Raw genomic sequence first — 17134 nt, forward strand, 5'->3', positions numbered from 1 at the left:
CCCGTAGTGCCCACCATCTTTTGTTGCTATAGTGAAGCAAGTATTAGGAGATTGGGATTTCTAAAAATATTTTTCTCAGGTCTTTCCAAAGACAATGAGATATGCTAAGGCATGATGTAGCTTTGTGAGTAAATTGCTTAAGGATGATTTTAATTGAAGGAATTGTGATTTAAATTAATATTGCTGTTTATTGCTCTATTTCATGTATATTCGTCTATTTTCTTAAAGCTGATTTATATGAAAATTTTATAACACAGCTATTCTGCCTCATTCATCACATTTTATGAGGGCTTCACATAATGTTTGTATTCAGTTTGTCTTCCTTGTTATTTCACTGGTTCTTTCAACATTTCCTTATTAGAGAAAAATACATAATACAGTTCAACCCCTGGATTTGTGTGGGATATGTTCCTGAACATACTATGAAAACAGTACACTAAGTTCCTGAATAGGCATGTTTTTACCAAGAATGCAAACAGCAATGATATATGTACTTAAAGAAAGCATTATGCAAGTGCTGAAGTATGTGTTCTTTTACTAGTCAGTCAAAATTATCTGTGCCATTGACATGTTTTCCTCTTAATATAGAAATTATTTATTCATTTATTTACCACATTTATATCCCGCCCTTCTCACCCTGCGGGGGACTCAGAGCGGCCTTACAAAAAGGCACATTCGATGTCACAAATATACATACAATAAAATCACAAATACATTAAAACTAACAAGTTAAAAAAAATCTCAACATTAAAACAAAACAAAAATCCCAACTAATTAAAACCACATAATCCAGAGCTGTAATCCGTAGTTGTTCCAATTGTCATTAGACTATTCCATATTTTTTAAATTATACTGCAGATTATTGTCCAAAAGCTTTGTCCCAAAGCCACATTTTTACTTTTTTCTGAAAGGTCAGGAGGGAGAGAGCTGATCTAATTTTGCTGGGGAGTTTCATAGGCGAGGGGCCATCACTGAGAAGACCCTGACTCTCGTCCCCACCAACCTTGCCTGCGAAGGAGGTGGGATCGAGAGCAGGCCCTCTCTAGATGATCTTAACCTCTGAGGTGGATCATAGAAAGAGATGCGTTCGGACAGGTAAGCTGGGTCGGAACCGTTTTGGGCTTTATAGGCTAAAGCCAGCATTTTGAATTGTGCTCGGTAGCAGACTGGCAGCCAGTGGAGCTGATGTAACAGGGGGGTTGTATGCTTCCTGTATGCCACCCCAGTGAGTAATCTGGCTGCCGTTGAACAACTTGAAGCTTCCAAACAGTCTTTAAAAGCAACTCCATGTACAGTACATTGCAGTAGTCTATTCAAGATGTAACGAGAGCATGGATCCCCATGGCCAAGTCTGGCTTCTCAAGATATGGGTGCAACTGGTGCACAAGTTTTAATTGTGCAAAAGCTCCCCTGGCCACTTCTGAGACCTGGGGTTCCAGGCTCAGTGATGAATCCAGAAGAACTCCCAGGCTGCGAACCTGCGTCTTCAGGGGGAGTGTCACCCCATCCAGCACAGGCTGTAACCCTATACCCTGTTCGGCCTTCCGACTGACCAGGTGTACCTCTGTCTTGTCTAGATTCAATTTCAATTTGTTCACCCTCATCCAGATCATCACAGCCCCCAAGTATCGGTTCAGGGCCTGAATAGGTGGAAAGGAGTGATAAGAGTTGTACATCATCTGCATACAGATAACATCGAACTCCAAAACTCTGGATGATCTCTCCTAACAGCTTCATGTAGATGTTAAACAACACGGGAGACAATACTGAGCCCTGCAGGACCCCACAAGACAAAGGCTATGGGGCTGAGCAGGTGTCCCCCAACAACATCCAGAAGGATCGGAGCCAATGTAAAAGTTTCTCCAAGCCCCATTCCCATGAGGCATCCCAGAAGGATACCATGGTTTATGGTATTGAAGGCAGCTGAGAGGTCCAAGAGAACCAATAAGGACACATTCCCCCGGTCTAGTTCCCTGCGTAGATCATCTATTAAGGCGACTAAGGCTGTTTCAGTTTCATGACTCGGCCTAAATTCAGACAAATAAATGAACAATTTATTCAGGGAATATGTTTTCAAGCATAAGTAGATAATTTCAAGTATTCAGGAAGGTAATGTCTTTTGGGTTTCAATAATTTGATATAGTACTATGAAGAATATGACAGAAGTTTACTTAGATCTTGAAACATTTAACTTTTCATTCCATACAACAAAATGTTTTTTGCTTCCCTAAGATAAATCATGCTAAACTCTCAACTATCCTTTGCCAACAGCCAATTAGTGTATAAGAAAGTTACTGTTTCCCATCTCCTTACATACCATCCACACTGTTTGTTTTGTCTTTGTTTTGGTTGATGGGATATTTTATTTTCTGCACTGTTTCATCACAAATTCGTTTTACAGAGATCATGTTCGGAGACGCGATTGGCGGGGACAAGAGACAGGGCCTTCTCGGTGCTGTTCCCTCGGCTATGGAACTCCCTCCCCAGGGAGATTAGATCAGCCCCCCTCCCTCCTGATCTTCCACAAAAAAGTGAAGACATGGCTCTTTGACCAAGCCTTTGGAAATCTGGTGCAGCATTTGACAAAGGGAACCGCCCGGACTATGCGCTTGGATCACATGATTTACTCTGTTGTCAGAGTTAAATGTTATGGTTTTAATTGTCTTTTAATATTTTATTATCTAATTGACACTTTTGTATTTTGTTTTTAAAAGGCATTGAATTATTGCCATGTTGTGAAGCCGCCTTGAGTCCCCTCCGGGGTGAGAAAGGCGGGGTAAAATTATTGTAAATAAATAAATAAAGAAAGGAATGTTCCTTTTGATTGCAATTGTGTCAAAACCAGATAGTACATGACATTGAGTTCCAACTAACTTCTTCTTGGCTTTTAAGATGATGTTGATGATTGAACAAAAAGTCACCGATGAATATATAAACAAGTATAGAGGAAGGCTGAATGGGAGCAGGCACCTAACTCTTTGCCAAAATCAGTCCTTCAAAGAGCCGTTTTGCTCTTGGGAGCATCAACTGGGTGAGGATAATTTCCTAGAAACAATGTGAGTTAACACTCATGCACTTAAATAAAGAATGCTGTGCTGCATGACTTGTGGGATATTTTCTCTCCCCGCATTTTGTTTGCCACAAGATACAACTTTAGACCCCCTCCAGTGAGATAAATGTATAGGTCTGTCTCTTACACAAAAACATCTTAATTTAAGATAATGTATTTGTCCAGCTGCAGTTAATTGTGGGTTGGTGCAGAATTTTACAACATCCAGTCATGGTTAAATTGCTGTTTGTTTTCAGGAAGATCTCTGTCGAACTGTTTGCACTGGTGGAAAAGGGAAAAGAAATTTGAATAATAAAACAAAATTAATTTTAAGCATATTAAATTAGAATGCTTTTGGACAAAACCAGTGGTTTTCTTCAACTAGCTGCATAGGTCTTGGAAATAATAATTTTAAAATTTCTAAGAATTATAGTACTCTGTTTTCCCATATAACAGAGGTTCTTAGCAAGGTGGTCCGTGGAAAGATTTCAAGGGGCCCATAAGCTTGGATTGAAAAAGATCAATTTGCTATCTTTATTTTCCCTGACCTCTAACTGAAATCTAGCATTTCCTTCATGTATTAATGTATGTCGTAGTATAAATTTACAGAAATATTAATTTCATATCACATTATTTGCTGCATATTTTGAAAATCACTTGCGCTCAGTCATTGTTTGACTGGATGCTAGATAACACAAGTTCACGGTCCTGGTGTGTACAAATTATGGTGTGATATGCTAATGTTGTGCATCATAAAATTATCTGCTGCTACAGTCATGGTTTTCACCTAAATAGCTAAGGAGTTCATGGAACAAAAAAAGTTAAAAATCTCTTCCCTATGAGATTTTTATGATCACTCTCACAAACTACAAAAAGGGCATATACCTATTTCAAAAGTTTGCAAAACATGCTGGTTCTTATTTATCAATTGCAAGCAAATATGTAGCAAATTAATTATGATAAATTTTAAATTCTTGCCCACCTTATTTTATGCTACAAGCGCAGTGTGAATCTGTTATTTCTTTCAGGTCAGAGCACATGAACTAACTCCTGTTTTCAGCAGAAGCTGCCTGTACAAATGGCTGAGTGGCTGGCCCTTGCGGCAATGAAGAAGTCTCTTCCTACCAATGCTGGAGCCATGCTTTAAATTTACAGATATTCTCGGAATGGAATCCCATCACCACAGAAAGGCAGTGCAATGTTGGGGTCTCATGTTAATATCAACCTCTATTTTATAGATTCATAAAAGGAGTAATTGATACTATATATGTGAGCCTCCACAAAAACCGACAGATAACATTCCTGTCACAATTGAGAGCAACAATTTGATTTCATAGATGATCCCAATAAATTGGAGATAATATCCTTTTATAATTACCTGTTTACGAGCTTTAAACAACATGTAATCATCTCTGTACTATTGGTAGTCATGTTTTCTAATAAAGTAGTGCATGGATCTTCTGTCACAGATAAAATTCCTGAAAACAGAGCAGAAAGACAACCTATAAGCAATAATTGTAACTTTTGGGTGCAAACCTGGGAATATACAGGTGAAATCAAAACAAAATAAAACCTTGAAATTCTCATTACTTCCAGAGATTTTTTTTCCTATTCTGCATGAAACCTTATTCAATGTATTTTTGGTGAATGGAAATAAAAAAACCCTGCAATTTTGAAAGTGATGAGTAGAACCTTGTTTTCTAATACAGTAGACTCAGTTAACCTGCACCCATGGGGTCTGAAAGATGCTGGATAAATGTAGTATCCGGTTGCTTGAGAGTTACTATTAAAATAGTCCCAACTAATACATTATATTATACCATAAACTCTGTATTGATTGGATATTAATTTTGAAATACAGTAATTAAAAGTAAATAAGGACAATCTTGACTTAATGTAACACAGCTTTGCTGTTTTAAGGTACAATGCCTGTTTTCCTCCCTGCCCTGCCATTTTTCTTACTCGAGGGGGCCTTTTTGGGGCAGATTTTCATCTTATGGAATGAACATATTCTTTCAATGATATATTATTTATCAGACTCCAGAGAGCCCCATGTGCTGAAAGCAGAAGCTGACAAAACAAAACAGTGCCATTGTGTGGTGTCTGAGGCTGTATTACCTGCAACGCAAGCGGTCATGAAGCAGGCCACGGTGCCAGCGACCATGGCTCGGAAGGCCCCGTTGGCAATGTCTTTCTTCCTGGAGGGAGCTAAGGCAGCTGAGGAAAACATTTGAAGAGGAGCTTTAAAGCGTGATGTTTACGCAGTAACCAACAACATACTCTCTTTCCCTCTCATACACACATTGCTTAGTTTGAGACAGATACCCCCCCCCCCCCCCACACCACCAAATCTTTGAAGCAGCAGAGACGGGACTTCTCCTAGCAGCCAAAAGATCTTCTATGACTCAGCTGGGCCAGCATTTGGATAGCTCTGCATTTGTGATAAGACAATGCCAGAGCCAAGGAATACAATTTCTATTCTTTATTTTCTTGTGCTACTCAAGACAGAATTCTACAGAATATAAAGCTAAAGGTAAGGGTTTTCCCCTGACATCAAGTCTAGTCGTGTCCGACTTTAGGGGTTGGTGCTCATCTCCATTTCTAAGCTGAAGAGCTGGCGTTGTCCATAGACACTTCCAAGGTGATGTGGCTGGCATGACTGCATGGGGCGCCGTTACCTTCCCGCCAGAGTGATACCTGTTGATCTACTCACATTTGCATGTTTCGAATGGCTAGGTTGGCAGAAGCTGGGGCTAATAGCGGGAGCTCCCCGCTCGCCAGATTCAAACCGCCAACCTTTCAGTCAGCAAGTTCAGCAGCTCAGCAGTTTAACCTACTGTGCCACCAGGGGAATATAGAATATAGTTGTAATTATTGCGAGATAACAAATTGCATATTGCATATAGGGCTGTAATTTTACTACAGCAGTGAGGGAAATGTAAACCAATTTTTAAACTTCTGTGATTTTAAAGTTCTTCATCTTTTGAATTGTCAATGCACCTGCTAGAGTTCCAAATGAGTTTGAAAGGAGACAAATTTAATTTAATGTACTTATTTTTGTTTACTTGTCTTCTACAATGGAATGACCTTTGACTAACTGTAACAAGTAATAGAATCAGTGAATATGTTGTGAATGAGCCTTCTGGGGTCAATGATACTACTGATAGTAGCAGGAAGAGAAGAAAGGCTCCTCGGGAGCAAGACTCATTTGAGGAGTTACAGAGAAAGAGACTTAAAGAGATATTTGAGGAATCAACAGATGAGGATTCATTTGAGGGTTTTGAAGGGGATGAGGGGCTTGAAATGGATGTTGGGGATGTGGCACAGGCTGAAGAGGATGGCATGGAGTGGACACGTGCTCCAGAGGATTGTGGTGGGGAGACTGGGCTCATTGGTGATGGGGACGTTGAGGAAACGTGGGGTCCTTCAGGATCGGACCCAAGGTGGTCTAATTGGAGGAGTGGGGATAGTTCCACAGCTGAGGGTAGGTCTGGGCGTCGGCAGGGTGGTTTCAGCTCAGATGAGGAATGGGAACAACCTGTGGGAAGGGCAGTGCCCAGCTCAAGTTCTGAAGACGAATTGTAAATAAATTGAGGGCATTTGGCCATTGGGCCCTTGTGTGTGGCAAGGTGGTTGTTGGGCACCATTGGGTTTCGTGTTTGTGTTCCTGAAGACTGGCTTGAGACTGTGCACCGACGTAAGTTTATTCTGGGTTACGTCTACGACGGGGGTTGGAACTGTGTGGGTTTTCTTTAGACTGCATTGTGATTACTGTCTGCATTAGTTTGCCTCCGTCGTTTTGGCTACTTGTGTCAACCCATTGACGAGGACTTTGCTGTGACGACTTCTCATCTTGAACCTTGGACTGGACATCGTTTTGGCATTACTCTTCGCTCCCTATTCCGGCTTGGCTTCATTCTCAACCCTGTAACTTCTCTCCGTTACCGACCGCTGGCTTCGTTCCTGACTCTGCAATTACTCTTCGCTCCCAATTCCAGTTTGGCTCCTGGTTCTGCATTTACGCTCCGTTACCGACTGCTGGCTTCGTTCCTGACTCTGCAATTACTCTTCGCTCCCAATTCCAGTTTGGCTCCTGGTTCTGCAGTTACGCTCCGTTACTGACCACTGGTTTGGCTTCTGACCCTGCAGTAACTCTTTGCCCTTCGTTACTTTGTTTCCGGCACCGGTTTGTTTGTGCTGCCTCCGTTTGGCTCGGTTTGGGACATTGTTTGTTTTGAGCCTTAAAACTCTATTTTGTAACCCAGTTGGGATTCTGTTTATTTTGGACCCTTGGGAATTCGGCCCGTAGTTTGTTTTGCCTTCTCCAAGTTATCCTGCAATTTTGAGCTGAATCTAAGCAGTTTTGTTTTAATCCGGATTATATCTCTGGATAATCTGGATTATACTCCGGTTTGGTTTTTTTGGAGTTTTTTCAGTTTAAATGTCTTTTTCACACTGAAGTTTAAGTGTCGCAAGTTCCTGTGTTTGTTTTAAGAGCTTTTTTGAGTTGTTTAAACTGTATAAACTGTAAATTTATTTTTTACAGTTGTTTATTTTTTGAGTTGTTTAAACTGTAAATAAACTGTATTTTCATCCATTGGCTGGCGTCTGACCTTGACAGAATACATAACAGGCATCAAAGTCAAGCTGATGTGTTCTTATGGACCATTGGGAATCCCCACATTTCATTTCACCTTTGGAGCCCCCAGTGGCACAATGAGTTAAACCCTTGTGCTTGCAGGACTGCTGACCGAAAGGTCAGTGTTTCGAATCTGGGGAGTGGGGTGAGCTCCTGTCTATCAGCTCCAGCTTCCCATTCAGAGACTCGAGAGAAGCCTCCCAAAGGATGGTAAAACATCCAAGTGTCCCTGGGCAACGTCCTGGCAGGCGGCCAATTGTCTCACTCCAGAAGTGACTTTCAGTTTCTCAAGTCATTCCTGACATGGGGGGAAAAATCACCTTTGTAACTATATAAAATGTTTTCATGTTTTTGCTATTCTCCCTACTTAAACTAAGGGCAGATCTTTTATCTGACATCTACAGAGATTTCCGGAGCACCTCTATATTCCATGTAGGATATTTATATAATGTTCTTACTCAAAGCACTAATCACCACTCCTAAGGAACCAAAGTTGGCAAATCCACACAGGGCATAAGTGGCAATGGTTTCTGACCGGATCTGAAATTCAAGTACAAGAGAACATCTTATTCAGTTACATTAACTTAACACTTTGAACTGCATTTTTTAATTAAATAGGATTCAACCGTTCTTGCTAACATGGACAAAAAGCATAATAAATGCACACTTTAGAGCAAAATTAAAGGACAATGACTAATGCAGTTTTTTTTAAAAAGGTACCTTGTTTCGGTAATGAGTTACATTTTCTAGTAAACAATTGTGAAATGATGTTATATTTCAAAAACAAGGAAAGGAATGAAGTTAATTTGTAATGAGTAACATTCTGCCCTAAGGCTTGAGAAATGATCACTAAGTATCTCTTAACATCCCCAACAATTAACATTTTATAGGTAATTATTTCAGAGAAATAGACCAAACAGGAGAGGGGGTGGAGTAGCATTATAAATCAAAAATATTTACACCTGGGAAAGGATGCAAGACTTCAATCCTGAAAACCAGGTGGAGAGCATCTGGATAAGAATTAAGGGAAAAAAGGACTGAAAAAGACACAGGGCTCTTCCAGACAGGTCCTATATCCCAGGATCTGATCCTAGGTTTTCTGCTTTTAACTGGATTATATGAGCCTGCACTGCCAGATAATCTGGGATAAACAGAAAACCTGGGATAAGATCCTGTGATATAGGGCCTGTCTGTTAGGGCCCATAGTTGTGGGGTCTACCACAGACCTCCAACCGAGGTAAAAGGATTGGATGAAGCCTTACTTGACCAGATGACCAAACATGCAGAAAGAAGAGATATAGTAGTAATGGAAGGCTTCAACTACTCTGATATTTGCTGTAAAGCAATCTTTGCTAAAAGTATAAAGTGCAACAAATTCCTCACTTGCCTTGCAGACAATTTTATTGTCCAGAAAGACGAAGAGGCAACAAAGGGATACGCTATTCTGGATCAGATCCTAACCAACACTGAGGATCTGGTCAATGGAGCGGAAGTGGTGAGATTCTTAGGTGGGAGTGACCATGTGCTCCTAGAGTTTGTTAAAAGACAAGTGAAAGGAAGGGAAGTCAAACATGCATTCAAGACTTTAGGAGAGCTTCATGAAATTTAAGGAAACACTGAACATGATTCCATGGACAGGAATACTAAATGATGGATGGGAGTTTCATAAAAGTGAAATACTGAAGGAACAATTGCAAACAGTGTCAACAAGGAGAAAAAAATGGAGAAGTGTAAAACAAACAGAATGGATGTCCAGAGATTTTAACTGAGCTAAGATTTTAAAGTGACATGCACAAGAAATTGAAAATGGGGGAAATCGCCAAAGAGGAATTCAAATCAATAACCAACATATGTAGGGAAAAGGTTCATAAGGCTAAAGCACAAAATTAGCTCATGTTTTCCAGAGAGTTTAAAAACAATAAAAAGGGTTTTTATATCAGTAGAAAAAGAAAGAAAAAAGAAATAGTAGGCCTCTGCATGGAGAAGGTGGTGAAATGCTAACAGGAGATAGGGAAAAGGCAGAGCTGCTCAACACCTTCTTTGTCTGCATCTTCTCTGAAAAAGAGATTGGTGTTCAACCTGAGCAATACAGAGCAGATGAGGTAATAGGGGAAATGCAACCCTTCATGAGCTTTTTGCAAACAAACTAGTAAAATGTGGGCTAGGCAAGGCTACCATTAGGTGAATCTATAATTGGTTATGTGAACGAACCCAAAGGGTACTCATCAATGGTTCCACTTCATTCTGGAAAGAGGTGACTAGTGGAGCAGTCATAGCTAGCATAGAAAAAGTCCGGTCCTTGGCCCAATACAGTTCAATATCTTTATTAATGACTTGGGTGAAGATTAAGGGGGTGTGATTATCAAATTTGTAAATCACATTAAATTAGGAGGGATAGCTAATATTCCGGAGGACAAAATGAGAATTCAAAATGATCTTAATAGATTAGAGAGCTGGGCCAAAACTAACAAAATGAATTTCAACATGGTAAAATGTAAGGCAGAAAAAAATGAAATGCAAAGATACAGAATGGATGATGCTTGGCTTGACAGCAGTCCATGTGAAAAAGATCTTGGAGTCTTTGAGGACAACCAAGTTGAACATGAGCCAACAGTGTGATGCAGCTGCTAAAAAGCCAATGGAATTTTGGGCTTCATCAAATGGAGTATAGTATGTAAATTGAGGGAAAGTCATGGTGCCTCTCTAGTCTGCTTTGGTCAGACCTCACCTAGAATACTGTGTCCAATTCTGGGCACCACAGTTTATAGGAGATATTGACAAGCTGGATGGTGGCCAGAGGAGAGACCACAATTCAAAGAGGATAATGACAAGCTAGAATGTGCCCAGGAGAGGGTTGATCAAAGGTCTTAAAGAGTTTAACTTGCATAAGAGAAGATTGAGAGGAGACATGATAGCCATGTACAAATATGTGAAAGGATGTCATAAGGAACAGGGAGCAGGCTTGTTTTCTGCTGCCCTGGAAACTAGGGCTCAAAGCAGTGGGTTCAAATTACAGGAACAGAGATTCCACCTGAACATTAGGAAGAACTTCCTGACTCTAAGAGCTGCTTAGCAGTGGAACTCTGACTCAGAGTGTGGTGGAAGCTCCTTCTTTGGAGGCTTTTAAATAGATGCTGGATGGCCAGCCATTGAGGGTGCTTTGATTGTGCTTTTCTTGCATGGCTAACACTATTATTCTAAGATTCTAATACACATTGAGTATCCCTTTTTTGAAATTCTTGAGACCAGATGTGTTTGGGATTTCAGCTCCCTCTCCATTTTGTATTTGCATGTAGGTACCTAATGGGATACCTTGGAGATGAGACTCAAGTCTAAACTTGAAATTTATTTGTGTTTCATAGACTCCTTATTCACCTTGCCCGAAGGTAAATTAAATAATCAATATTTTCAATAATTCTGTGCATGGGACAAAGTTTATACATTAAATCATCAGAAAGCAAAGGTGTCACTATGTTAGCTAGCTACCCATGTAGCCAGTTTTGGATTTTAGAGTATTTCAGTTTTCAGAATTCCAGAGAAGGGATGCTCAACTTGTAATTTCAACTATATAGGTGAGTTTTCACCACATGTCTAAACACAGAGTATTGGAGTACAGTACATACAGCTTAATGGTGTAATGTCAGAAAATGTTGACAACAACCTTGGCAGCCACCTCTCTATAAAACATCGACACTGAAATACAACACTGTCTGCTTTGTGAGTACAGCATTTTTCCAAATGAAGTAGAGAGTGTATGAGGATTGGGACATTCATAGGGATACCAAGATATTTGTTTATAAAGCTATTGTTCTCCAAACCCTGTTATACAGGTATATAATGTGGATCATTTCCCGATGTCACACCCAACTTCTGGAACAATTCTATCAGTGTTGCCTCTGAAAAATCCTGCAAATCTCTTCAGAAGTCAGATGGACAAATATCAGCATTCTGAAGTAGCAAAGACAACCAGCATTGAGGGGACGATCCTTTGCCATCAACTTTGCTGGACTGGCCATGTTGTCCAAATGCCCTATCACAATCTCTGAAAGCATTTACTCTACCCTCAACTCAAGAACAGAAACGGTATGTTGGTGGACAAGAAAAGAGATTTAAAGATGGACTTAAAGCTAACCTTAAAAACTGTGGCATAGAGAACTGGGAAGCCCTAACACTCAAGTGTTCAAACTGAAGGTCAACTGTTACCAACAGTGCTGTGTAATTCAAAGAGGTGAAAGGGAGAAATGTGTAAAGAGGAAGATCTGTCAGGACAGTCAATGTCCTCATTGTGAAAGAATATGCAGATCAAGAATAGGTCACCTACGGAACCACCACAAAGAAACTACATTTGGAAGGCAATCATACTCAGACACAAGGGATTGCCAATAATGACGAGTCAATATACCTTCAGTTAAGAAGTTTAGCCATTTTGCAAAATGGCAGAAGAAAGCAAGCTTGTATGGTAGGTGTGTGCAGTTTGGTTACACCCCATTCTGTTTTCAGAATCCAGATTTCGGTGGATCCCCAGATCCATTTTTCGGTAGCCTCCTGAATTTGCAATCTGGCAACCAAAAGATCCAGGAAGATCTGGCTCCCCTTTCCGTCATTTTTAAGGCTTCAGATTTAAGAAACATCCTTTTCTACTTCTAGCCTTCAATAAGACTTGGGTTAAAGGCTTAAGAAACCACACTTTCTGGGATCGTTTCTCCTTATATCCTTCAATAAAAATGGATTAAAAACACCAGACTTAAGAAACCGCTCTTTCTGGGATGCTTTTTCCTTATAAGTAAGCACAGAAAAGTTCCTGTAATTTTTTTTAACTAGAGTACCATACAGCTTAAGACCAATCATTGTTAAGAGTAGATGCAAGCATTAAGTTCTGAAGTTATAGTTCCTTGCTTCTCATAATCACCTCCTGCCTCCTCATTTTACAGTGGCTTTAAAAATGGTAAGATACCTCCACCTCACATTTGAAGCTTGCCTCATGTGAAGGACACAATAGGTGGCAGTTTCTTAAGAGTATAGAAAGTAAACTGCTTGCTATTTGAGTCAAAAAGCAAGCCAAGCTATTGCAGAGCTGTGAGCGGCACTGAGAATTTAGATTACTGATTTGCCTCTCTCAGAAGCCTGTTGCAACAGAAAAATAGAGGCCCAGCTTGTCTAAAAGACATGTTGTGGCTTTCTTCTGTTCTGATTGGCTCAAGAGGTAAGGCTTACAGGAAAAACCTGTGCGGGAGCACAGTTGCCTCTTTGCGTTCCACTTGGAAAAAATGGTGGCAGAGGCTTTGCCGTTGCGGCTGGCCAAAACAGCCAGAGACTGTTTGGAAAAACTGATCTATGCAAAACCCTATTGCATTGTATAAAACCATACAGTTGCTTTATTTTATTATATATATTAATGAAACTTTCTCTGGTGCCAGCTTTACAATGTCCAAAGCAAAGACTGCCTTCTTCCGGGCAAACTTTTCTGGTCTTAAAAAAAAGAAAGAAAAAAGAGCATCTTAGTTCAAGGCAACAGACTCCACTAAACACAGCTCTCCCGCCTTTTGTTCCCTGCTTTTAGTAAAATCATCTTAGTACTTCAGTTGATTAGACATTCATTTCTGCCCCTCATGTTTGTAAAGAAGCAATTTGTAGATGTCTCTTTTGCTCCATGCATATACAGAGAAAACTATTTCAAGGCCTCCCTGGGCTTATTTTTTCCAGGAAATGATTGAAAGCTAGGAAGCCTCATTGTTGCAGGTTGCGGAGGTGGACATGAAGCTAAGTACTCTCTCTTTGAGAGAGATACTTGTACCTAGTTGTATTAGAGACCTTTGAGGGCACTTTCAATCAAAATGGAATGTTCCAACTTCATTTGTCAATGTCATGTTGAAAACATCCTGAAATCTACAACACCAGAGACTTATTTATGATACAAATATTAGAACTTAAGAAGGAAAAACAAGTTCAGGAGTTAAGCAAAACTAATAGAAAAAAGAAAGAAAAGAAGAGGATTTCCCTGACGTTGGTTGCATATACATTGCACAATTAATGTAGTTTGATATTGCTTAAACTGCCATGACTCAATGCTATCTCAGAGAAGAAAGTAATTACAAAAATATACAAAAAATTGTTGGAGTGGAATACTGAAACAGAAGAGATTAAGGAATGCGTGGTCAAATGGGCCACAAACATCAGATGACAAATAAGATTGGAAGAATGGGAGAACTTATGGGACAGAAAGCTAACATTAATGTATGCATATGATCTTAAGGAAAATGGGATTTAAATGATGTACCGTTAGTATATCACACCACAAAAATTAGGAAAATATAATAAAAATATGCAAACAAAATGCTGGAAATGTGAATCTCAAGAAGGTACCTTCTACCATATGTGGTAGATGTGCAAAAAAGCAAAAGAATATTGGAAAAGAATACACGAAGAAACCCAAAAAAAAAATTAAATATTCATTTTGAAATGTTACCGGAAACCTATTTACTAGGAATAACTAATAAGAAATTGGAGAAGAATCAAGAAATGTTATTAAGTTATTTAATAACTGTGGTAAGAATAGTGTATGCAAAAAATTGGAGATTAAAGAAAATACTAACCCTTCAACAATGGGAAATAAAGATATTGGAGCTGAGAAATATGGATCAATCGACTAACCTATTATCAAGATATCAAGGACCGACAAGAGGGGAAACATACTGGAGCCCAGTGAAAGACTATCTAACCCAGAAGAAAATAAAAATAAAAATGATGATATAGAGAATTTATTAAAGTTAAGAAAGACCATCTGAAAAACAGAGAAAAGAGAAGGAGAAGTGAGAAAGGAATACCAAGGATAGGATTGAATAAATGGAGTATAGACACAAGGAGAAAGATTGGAAGCCAAACTTTGAAACTCCTAGTATAATTTTTCCCTAATCTATTTTTTTCTCAACTTTTTTTTATTGCCACCACATATGTTTCCTTCCTCTTTTTTTACCCATACCCTTTTCTTAATACCCTATAGAAATACACCTGTATTTTCTTTTTGTTTTTAAATTTATGTATAAGGAAAATCTAATCTATATATATAAAAGAGTGATGGAATCCTGGCACCGAGCAAAACAACAAAACTAACCCCACCCCAAACCTCGAAATTTCACAACACAATCCATCATCCATGCCTCGAGGTTGAAACCACAAAATATCACGTCACGAACCTCCACAGGAACTAAAAAACCCCAAAACCCGGAGCTATTCAGTGCAATTCCAATGGGCCACAGCAACGCGTGGCAGGGCACAGCTAGTAAAATATATATATTTAAATTATATTATGAGAATTATAGTTTTGCAATATTCTTGGCCTTCTCTACATCACCAAATTAAATATCACATGATTTCATTGTATTGAGCAATGACAGCTTTAATTTTACCCTTAATCTCAATCAAGCCTGACTTCTTAGGATAATTTGTTGTTTTTGAATGCACTGAGAAGTGGATTTCCCTCTTTCCCCCTCCTGACATGTCATTTTCTCTCACCAGAAGAACTGCGGGGAGGGACATGTGCTGTTGGCAGGCCTTTTTGTAAGTTTTGAGGCCCAAATGGGGGACTTCAGGTGGCTTCATGCTATCCTGATTTCAATCTCGATAGCATGTAGCCACCCCCAAGAGAAAGTCCAGGGTTTGAGTTGGGGGATGAAGCAAGTTACTTTAACCCATTTTGGCAAAGGTTTTAGCCATGTGTGAAAGGGCCCCAAATCTCCATGTGCTGTTTCTCCACCCTACATAACGTCTTGCTATATTACAGATTATACTGCATAATTTAGATTTGGTAGGTAAAGGTTACGGTTTTCCCCTGACATTAAGTCAAGTTGTGTCCAACTCTGGGGGTTGGTGCTTATCTCCATTTCTAAGCCAAAGAACCAGCGATGTCCGTAGACACCTTCAAGGTCATGTGACTGACATGACTGCACGGAGCACCATTACCTGCCTGCTGGAGTGGTACCTATTGATCTACTCACATTTGCATGTTTTCGAACTGCTAAGTTAGCAGAAGCTGAGGCTAACAGTGGGAGCTCACCCCATTTAAACTGCCGACCTTTCAGTCAGCAAGTTCAGCAGTTCTGCGGTTTAACCCGTTGCGCAATCGGGGGCTCCTTAGATTTGGTACTGAGACATAACAGGAGCAAAAGGATATTGGTGGTATATTTGCTTCCTTAATTTTGGTGTTAGTATTAACTGTACAATGGGAAAATTGTTCCTAATTCACAATTCAGTTTTAACTGCTGCACTGTACTGTATCAACGATGGAGGGGGATTTTATGAATCAAAAATTATACTCACACTCAAATATTGTTTCACACCATCTCTGTACATTTCCCCTCCATTCTTCCTTAGCTGAATCAGTTTAGATAGGTGTTCATAAGCCACAAATTCATTGAAGAAAGTCTTATAACCTAGAAGTCCACCGACAATAAAACTGTCTTCCCAGTCGACTCCCATGATGAAAGAAAATGGCATGAAGACATAGGCACAAATTATCTGCACAAAATTGAAAAAATGAGAAAGTGTGATTAAATGAAAAACAAATAAGACCACATACTGGGATTTCTCAAAATGGTTTCCTAAAGAAGTAAAAAGGACAGAGGAGATGCAGAGATGCATCTAGAGTCATGTTCTACAGTAATTGAAGCTTGCGAAATTATTTCCATGAGCTAGCATCAGGGCTAAATGGCTTAGTCATAATGGCCTTTGCACTTATCCCATTCCCTTGCCCATTGTTTACAGCCTGGCCATGTTTACAGTAGTTTACTGCCAGAAGAGTGCTAGTTTAATTGAGCTTTAAGTTGTGTTTTTTATGTCTGTTTGTTTTATTTAATTGCATTTTATATTGTGTTTAATTTTATTCCCTGTTTTAAGGCACTTTTGTGCTGTGTGTAAGCTGCTCCGAGCCCCTATGGGGAGATGGTGGCAGGATACAAGAATAAAGTTGTTGTTGTTGTTGTTGTTGCTATTATTATTCTGACACAAAAACACAGCATAACACAGCAAACAAGATATATATGCTGGATTTCATATCACAAAATCACAAGACAAACACTTCCCAAGAGTTTAGGACTGTGTGATGTATTTTCAAATGATGCACACAAATCCAAGTAAGGTGGCCTTTTGCAGTTGACAGATTGTGATTTTGTCAATGTTTATTGTTTTCAAATGCCGGTTGAGACCTTTTGGCATGGCATCCAGTGTGCCGATTACCACTGGCAATCGCAAAAATACTGTGGGACTTTCAAATCCAGACTGACAAAGTTTTGGAACACAATACACCAGACCTCACATTTGTGTAAAAGACAAAAGTTTGGATTATTATTATTATTATTATTATTATTATTATTTTATTTTCAAGAAGTTATTTATTCATTAACAAGCATTCTTTCTGCCAGATATTTCAGTGGATTCAGGAGTGCTTGGAC

At 39.4% G+C, this 17134-nt stretch overlaps 1 protein-coding gene across 1 annotated transcript in view; it reads right to left on the minus strand.

Annotated features, from left to right (window-relative positions):
• Positions 1-518: 518 nt before the first annotated feature.
• Positions 519-17134, minus strand: part of slc28a3 (solute carrier family 28 member 3) — a 61506-nt gene continuing 44890 nt past the window's right edge. The window contains exons 14-18 of the mRNA XM_003216519.4: positions 16005-16202; positions 8147-8228; positions 5168-5266; positions 4428-4527; positions 519-3331 (exon numbers count right to left, since the gene is read on the minus strand). Of these exons, the coding sequence (XP_003216567.4) occupies positions 3214-3331; positions 4428-4527; positions 5168-5266; positions 8147-8228; positions 16005-16202 (597 nt within the window). The 3' untranslated portion in view covers positions 519-3213. The remainder of the gene's footprint in view (positions 3332-4427; positions 4528-5167; positions 5267-8146; positions 8229-16004; positions 16203-17134) is intronic.

The sequence above is a fragment of the Anolis carolinensis genome, chromosome 2, assembly GCF_035594765.1.
Source record: "Anolis carolinensis isolate JA03-04 chromosome 2, rAnoCar3.1.pri, whole genome shotgun sequence".
Classification (NCBI taxonomy): Eukaryota; Metazoa; Chordata; class Lepidosauria; order Squamata; family Dactyloidae; genus Anolis; species Anolis carolinensis.